This window comes from Apium graveolens, chromosome 2 (genome assembly GCF_009905375.1).
Source record: "Apium graveolens cultivar Ventura chromosome 2, ASM990537v1, whole genome shotgun sequence".
Taxonomy (NCBI): Eukaryota; Viridiplantae; Streptophyta; class Magnoliopsida; order Apiales; family Apiaceae; genus Apium; species Apium graveolens.
In genome coordinates this window covers 321,141,145-321,148,167 of record NC_133648.1, presented here as the reverse complement: position 1 = coordinate 321,148,167, position 7,023 = coordinate 321,141,145, and the positions used below count along the sequence as shown (strand labels likewise).

Here is a 7,023-nt window from a genome sequence, read left to right as displayed (position 1 = left end):
AGGCGTCGCGAGACTCCAACCCCCCTTCCGGTGTTGTTTTGTAGGAACCCAACCACAGCTACACCTCTACAGCGGCGAAGGGTCCAGGACGGCGTCGAAGGAGCGGCCCCGCCACCAGGAGTTATCAAGTACTTTAATACAATGAAATTTTTATATTTAATACTAATACGAAATTAAAGATATTAACAATCAAAAGTGTGTATTGGCAAACATGTCCAACACAAATAGGAAACGTTTTTAGGGACGGAGGGAGTATTATGTTATGCCATCTTGCTCAAATTCTTTGATAAATAAATTTGTAATGGTAAAAACCATTTTTATATTAAATTGAAAAATATAAACTGCACTGTAAAGTGACCACTGACTGACTGGGTAAATAGTAAAAGCAAAGACCGGGTGTCTGTACTAACAGGCACAGTCATATATTATTATATCAGTGTTGTTTATGAATCCAAAGTGAGGATATGAGAGTACGGATGTTTACTGTTTAGCCAGTTCATGGTACATGCTATATTTAGCTGCTTCTCCCTTATCAACTGTCACACGAATCATAGGCTCCTCCTATTCACTGTGTCCAAGAAAATATCTCAGCAATTACTATTTAGTTTAATGGATTATTTAGTGTCTATATGTAATTAAGCGGAAAATAGCCCAGCCCATTATTGAGTAAGCCCACTAACTGCCACACAAACTCTCATTTGGGTTATTTTTCTTGGAAGTTTAAACAGGTACATTATGACAAATTCATAATACTACTATTGTTATTCATAATAATAATCCTGAAACAGAAGTCCACCTGTGTCAACCTTACAAAAGGACATCCTGTTAATTCCTGGGAAATTATGGAACAACTTTCACTCTGAAAAATTAATAGCTACCCAAAAAAAAATCAATCTTGAATGAATATATCTATGCAACTGATGAAATCCTATTTACATTTATCCACACAACCACACGATCAGGGAGCAATGAAAAAAAAGAAACAAGTCGTGGAAGTACACCACTATCATGTCGAAGTTCTCCACTGCAACTCAATCTGAACTGTTCCATTCTTCGAATCGATAAGATGGTACCTCTCATTAATTCTTTTGTTGCTAATCACATCTGCAAGGGATATATCTACATATCCCAGAGTATCCTACCATCAAAAATTCAAAACATTTGTTACTTATAAGCTGGTGGTACAAGCATTTGTTGCACATTTTAATACAAGTTAAATTGATGTTATGTAAATAACTGCATCATAAACGCTAATATGTTGCTTGGGAGGGGAGGTACTGTACCATAAACAGAAGTGAATTTATTTTAACAGCAAATAGTGAAACGTAGTAACTACTTTAGATGGTCCAAATCCAATATCCTGATATGAAAAATATAATTCGGATGCCATCTAAATATGCTTACCTTGGGATATAGAAGCCCCATCCTTTTTGAAGTACTGACAACTTCCACATGAATCCTGTCATCCGTAGGTGGCTCCTCCAACATGAACTGAAACTCCTCATTCCACCTTGGATCTCTGTTTTTCTTTACAACCTGTATACAATTTGAAAACATAACAAAAAATAAATTAAAAATACTACGTTCTTTTACAAAGGCAATGGATAATCTCTGTCAGAATAGATGGAGCACAAGGTCGACCATTGTTATCACGAAGACGACTAGTCAGAGTCCACGCGAAGGTACTCGGGCGCCGAGAGTCTCTAAGCCCGGCTTGTCCTCGACTAGTCGAAGCAAAGGTCACCCAAGAGTCTCGAAGCCCAACTTAGAGACTTCATAACCATAATTCTGGTGTACCATGAACCAAATGACAGTACACAAGAAAAATAGAGAGATGTAAATGATATTAAGATAGATGACTTTGCTTGATATTCTCATATTTATGTTCATATTTGCTTGGATATGTTTGATATTTTGAATATTGATGTTATTAATTGGTACCTATGCTTATTTTGAACTTATTATTCTAGTACTTTCAACAACATACGCAAATATAATTTACCTTCGTTCTTTTTTCTTCCCCTCTGAACAATAAACGCACGGATGGATTTGTGTGGTGTTTTCCTTCGAGGTCTTTACCTTCGTGGACAATAACTACAAGTAGCCCGCCACCATCAGGAGTTCCTTCAGGAGCCTTTTGAACCTCAGAATCTTCAGAATCATCTGGTCTATCAGCATCGCTAAAAGGCTTGTACATTGCTTCAACAACAAGCTGACCTCGTGATTTATCGTTTTGGGTGTCCTTCGGGTCCATGTTTTTTAGCAAATCAAGAGTCAGAACCTTTGTCTCTTCAGGTGCAAGGTCTTTAATATGTATCACATTCATACCCATCTTTTCGTGCTTTCCCACCTAAATACAGCAACAAGGAGTGAGGGAAACCATATTTGTAAAATTAAGATTGATATAATTTAATTAATAATACGTAATATCTGTAGGGGGAGAACTATATTTATCTTGCTACAATTAATAAATAAGGAATACGATGCACTGGCCAAAAACTTGTAAACTAGCCTCTCCCATCTCTAAGCACATCTCAAATATGCAAAGGAACACATTATCAAAACGAGAGGGGGACGTAGAGTACCTGTTCCCAATCATACACCATAAGCTCTAAAGTCTGAGATTCGGGGTCCTTGACAACCAGATTAAATTCTTCATTCCATTCAGGGTTTAGGTTCTTGTGTTTCACAGTGGTTTTCTTTGATGGTAGTTTCTCCTCGGTAAGTTTTAATTTAACATATGGGTCTGAAGCTCCCAAAAGATCTTTTTTCTTAAGCTTCGTTGCCCTAACAACCTTCACATTGAGTATTCCAACAGGTTTCTGCATGGCCCTGTCATACGGAATGATGCTCAACTAGTTGGTCGACAAAGCAACATTTTCCTATAAACAAAGAAAAATATTTGTACTTACTTTGCAGGATCCATGATCTGCACTTCAAGTACTTTGGGCCACAGATACATATTTGCAACCTGATCCTTGATAATTTCCTAGACCAACATTGTACAATGAGTCTCACTAATAATTGAGGGAAACTCAGTAGATAAAAAGCGTAAACTATATTGACATGTTTGAGGATAATATAATTGTTCAGCACGTATGATACTGTACTATACTTACAGAAATAAGTGGCCCTAAATATTAAATCCAGTAAAGGGAGCATGAGCATCATAAAGAATCATAACATATATGTAACTTGAAAGCATTGATATAAGAAGGTTGACAAAGAACAAGAAAGATAGAGAATAAATGATTTTTACCCAAGGGAGTCCTAAAAGAAATAACATGCACTCTCTCAAAAGATGAACGATTAGAACTGAAAATTAGTAGAGGTATTGATTAATAGATTTTTCAGATTATGTAGAGTGTGAAGATGCGAAATAATCGTTTTTGGGTTTTGATATCATCAATCCATAATTTTCTCAGATTGGAAGGGTCGGGCTCGTCAAATGGCTTTTGTGTTCCATGCTCAAAGTAGCTAAGATAAATTCACGTAACTTCCGGTAAGTAGCAAGTGCTACGTTACGCTAGTGAGCAGAAATCAAGGGCACCAGGAAACTATTAGGAAAAAAAGAAAAAAAATATTGTTCTAAGGAAAAGTAAGAAAAATTCCAAAGATAACTAAAAATATTACTGCAAATCATAGACAAGATTATACATACCTGGACAAAGCTATACAGGCCCGGGATGGACATAGCATCTGCTCCGAGCAACTTTAGTCCAAAGTCAACATGAGGCTGCAGGATTGGAAATTCAAGACAGTGCGAGAGAGATACCATAAGAAGCTTGTTTAAACATTTGTGAGGTCATTTACAATGACAAAGAAGAAGAGACATTAATATGTAGCATCTTTTCACTACATTCTTGTTTGATAAATTATGTATTTGGGAAAGTGCATCGTCAGATTCCTAACAAACACTAATATAAGAACTTGCTATGAAAAAAAAGTTAAATACTAGTAGAAGGATTCTAAAAAGGATTATACCCGTAAATAGCGTAAAAAGACTTTTTCATGTTGACATATAATTAAGTATAACGGTAAAATAAATATATTGTACAATACACCTCACCTTCTTCATAAGAGACACTAATATTTTTGCAAAACAAGGGAATGATGGAACCAGTGGCTTCAGGGTGATACGTGGAGAAGCAAATACTTGCAAGTCAACCACCTGAAACACCCTCAGGAATTAGAATTCACGATAAAATGGGGAAGAAATGTGTGTGTGTATGAGAGAGAGAGATCATGTAAGTCAAAGCAATACCATTTAATATGTGTGTGTGGGTGTACTCTTGTGCTCTTCCTAGCTGGTAGTGGGCTCTAAAAGAAATGAATTAAGACTACCTGAACAGTGGCTTTCAATCCAAATGCCTTGGCTGCTACAAGGATGTTAGGGTTCCCTGCCCACTTCAGTGTTGGTTCCATAATCAATTCCTTCTCCTCAGTGCTATAAACTTTCATCCCTGGCATGGAATGGCTTTAGTTAAAGGGTGGAAAAGATGAAAGTCATTATATATGCAGTACTGGGTGAACTGCTCATAGACAGACAGGAAGCAGTAACTAGGCCGCTCTTATTTTCCTAGGAAGAATAGGAATAATGCATTTTGCTCAAAACAAGATCATTAGATCACCAGATAGTCTCTAGTTCCTCGAGTCTTTTTGACAAGAACTACTTGGTAAGTTGTTCAGTGACGATAACTAAAACATTAATAAATATGAATATTAGATGTACCTATCCTATAAACATAGAACACCAAACTTTAATAAGATTTTTTTAGTAGTCTACGTTCTTTAGTCTGGTGCTAGTAAAAGGTTTGAAGCTCAATTTCAATTCCCCTGGTCATTCTACCTAGCCAGCAAATGTCCTTAAACAGTTATCAAGCATTTGCTTTTTGACAAAATTTGATTTGACAAGTTAAAAAATATAGCGCAGCATGAAAATGAAACAAGTCATATGCAGGGCCACTCTCGAGAATCTTTAATGATTTTCAAGTATTTTCTATGAAACAGCCTTAGTCACCTCAGGTATCCCGTTCCCAAGACTACAAATAAGTTGCACAATGAAGAGTACCAACAAGTTGCCAAGTTATGGTAAACAAGCACTGTCTCCGTGATATATTTATTACTAGGACTTTAGAAAAATGTTCTTAGTTGGATCATAAAAACCTACTGGGTACATATTGCAGTGACTGCCTCTACATGTGTGGACCTAAAACAGGAAAGAAAAGGGAGCAGCCTAACCTGTAAAAGCAGGTGGTAAGCATCCCAGGGAAAGGACTTCAAATTGAACTGAATCAACCTTGTACTTTGGAATCTGCTCCGCAATAATGGGGTCTACTATGGTCTTCACTTGCTTGCAAATTGCCTGTAATAGGCCATCAAAATCAGACCTGATAGAGTAAAAAATATTGTCATGCAAAGGGAATAAACATGAGGTTATAGTACCTTGTCCAAGAAAGGCCACATGGTCTCAATAAATTTATTAAGCCAATCAATCTGCACAAGTGAATTTTAGAGCAACTCATTGTTAACTGAAGCTACGATGCTTAACTAAAACACTACTTAACACTGTTTCAGCAGATGTTCAGGGCTAGGAGCATACACGGTCATGGTCTGGATTTTTCACCCATATGGGTATCTCCTGAAGCAAACTTTGCAGAGTTTCTGAATCTTGTTCAACCAGAGGACGAATAACAGGAATCTGAACAAAGTAAAATTCAAAAACATGTAAATAAGAAACACAGGTACAAAAATATAACCTTAAGAGTCAGCGCTTGCACAAGATAATGAAACCTTTCTATAAAAAAAAGAACACAAGCAAGTAAATAAACATTCTATTTTAACAACAAAAAGCTCTTGCATAATCCACAAACACAATCCTTGTGTCAAAAAAATTAATAAAAACATTCAGCACCGTAGAACCTGTGACAAATCATCACAATTACTCTACTTATGTAAACAAGCTATAATATAATCTTTCTTCTAACACTTTACAGAGGCCTCAAAAATGATCTGTCTGGCAATGCACATAACAAAAGAAAAAAAGTAGCTAGCATATACTCCCTCCGTCTCACTAGATTCTTTACCTGCTTTAAAAATATTTAAAATTATTTAGGTAATCATTCTTTACAGGAGTCTTAAAATACGTGCCGATCACCCGTCACCGTCTCGGTCTAAAGAATGCAGCAGGAGGGAGCATGTTTTTTATCACAGAGATTATAATAATAAAGAAAATTAGCAACACAAGAAAACATAAAAACAAAATGCAAAAGTGAGAGACCTTGACATGAGTTGATTGGAAGTAGATGAAAAGGTAATAGCCAGCTAAAAGCCCAAAACTAATTCCCATTCCAAACCCAAGAAATCCAGCTATGGTACTCACTATACCCATCCCCTCTGCCTTCTTCTTTTTGATCACATATATAAATGTATGTATATATTTATGTATGTATGTATGTATATATTTATGTATGTATGTATATATATATATGTATGTATGTATGTATGTATGTATAGAATCTTAACAACCCATAACTAAAAAGAAATCTAAATTTCCAGAAATGTGTCTAAATTTACAAACTAAAATTTGATTATTTAGCTAATAGTATGAGATATAAAAAGAAGAATGTTTTTGGATATGAGGATGAAAATGGAAACAGCATGGTGATAAGATATAATATTACTACGTATTATTTATGATTATGGAAACACCCCACCCCATTGATATTGGATCCAACAAGTACAACGAAATGGATTCATATGAATGTTATGTCATATGTTGATACTCAAGCGCGTGCATGTATGTCATGTGTATGAATAGTGTCGGTAAACTCGGCTGTGAATTCGTCCAATTTCCAAACTTCTGCATTTTGGTTTTTCTTACTATTCAGCTGCAAATTATTGTGTACACGGGCCCTTCTAACATGTGCCTTCTTTTGGCTTTTACATTTTGTTAAAATCTAAAAGTATTCCTATTTTTTCGTAAGTAACCTGCCGCCGCTATCTTTTGGATGTGCTCTGAGT

General features: G+C 36.0%; 1 protein-coding gene across 3 annotated transcripts; it reads right to left on the bottom strand.

Moving 5' to 3' along the window:
* Window positions 1-733: 733 nt before the first annotated feature.
* LOC141709093 (synaptotagmin-2-like) lies at window positions 734-6,788 on the bottom strand. Of its 3 annotated transcripts, XM_074512995.1 has the most exons (13): window positions 6,503-6,788; window positions 6,281-6,460; window positions 5,603-5,701; window positions 5,446-5,496; window positions 5,242-5,365; window positions 4,345-4,463; window positions 4,070-4,171; window positions 3,662-3,736; window positions 2,913-2,989; window positions 2,586-2,832; window positions 2,003-2,350; window positions 1,405-1,536; window positions 734-1,138 (listed from the first exon to the last, which is right to left on the bottom strand). In XM_074512995.1, the coding sequence occupies exons 2-13, from the start codon at window positions 6,389-6,391 to the stop codon at window positions 1,007-1,009; spliced, it is 1,617 nt and encodes a 538-aa protein (XP_074369096.1). In that variant the 5' UTR covers window positions 6,392-6,460; window positions 6,503-6,788; the 3' UTR covers window positions 734-1,006. The 3 variants fall into 3 exon arrangements, with proteins under 3 accessions (XP_074369096.1, XP_074369095.1, XP_074369097.1); XM_074512994.1 differs by having other exon boundaries at window positions 6,281-6,787; XM_074512996.1 differs by lacking the exons at window positions 6,281-6,460; window positions 6,503-6,788 and adding an exon at window positions 6,087-6,220.
* Window positions 6,789-7,023: the final 235 nt, after the last annotated feature.

Bases quoted from the DNA above. Each gene is read 5' to 3' on its own strand.
- LOC141709093 (XM_074512995.1), bottom strand. From the start codon at position 6,391: ATGGGTATAGTGAGTACCATAGCTGGATTTCTTGGGTTTGGAATGGGA. The intron at 5,497-5,602 runs GTATGCTCCTAG...TCACTTGTGCAG, and splicing joins AAAATCCAGACCATGACCGT to ATTGATTGGCTTAATAAATT. The intron at 4,464-5,241 runs GTTAGGCTGCTC...ATTCCATGCCAG, and splicing joins CTTACCACCTGCTTTTACAG to GGATGAAAGTTTATAGCACT.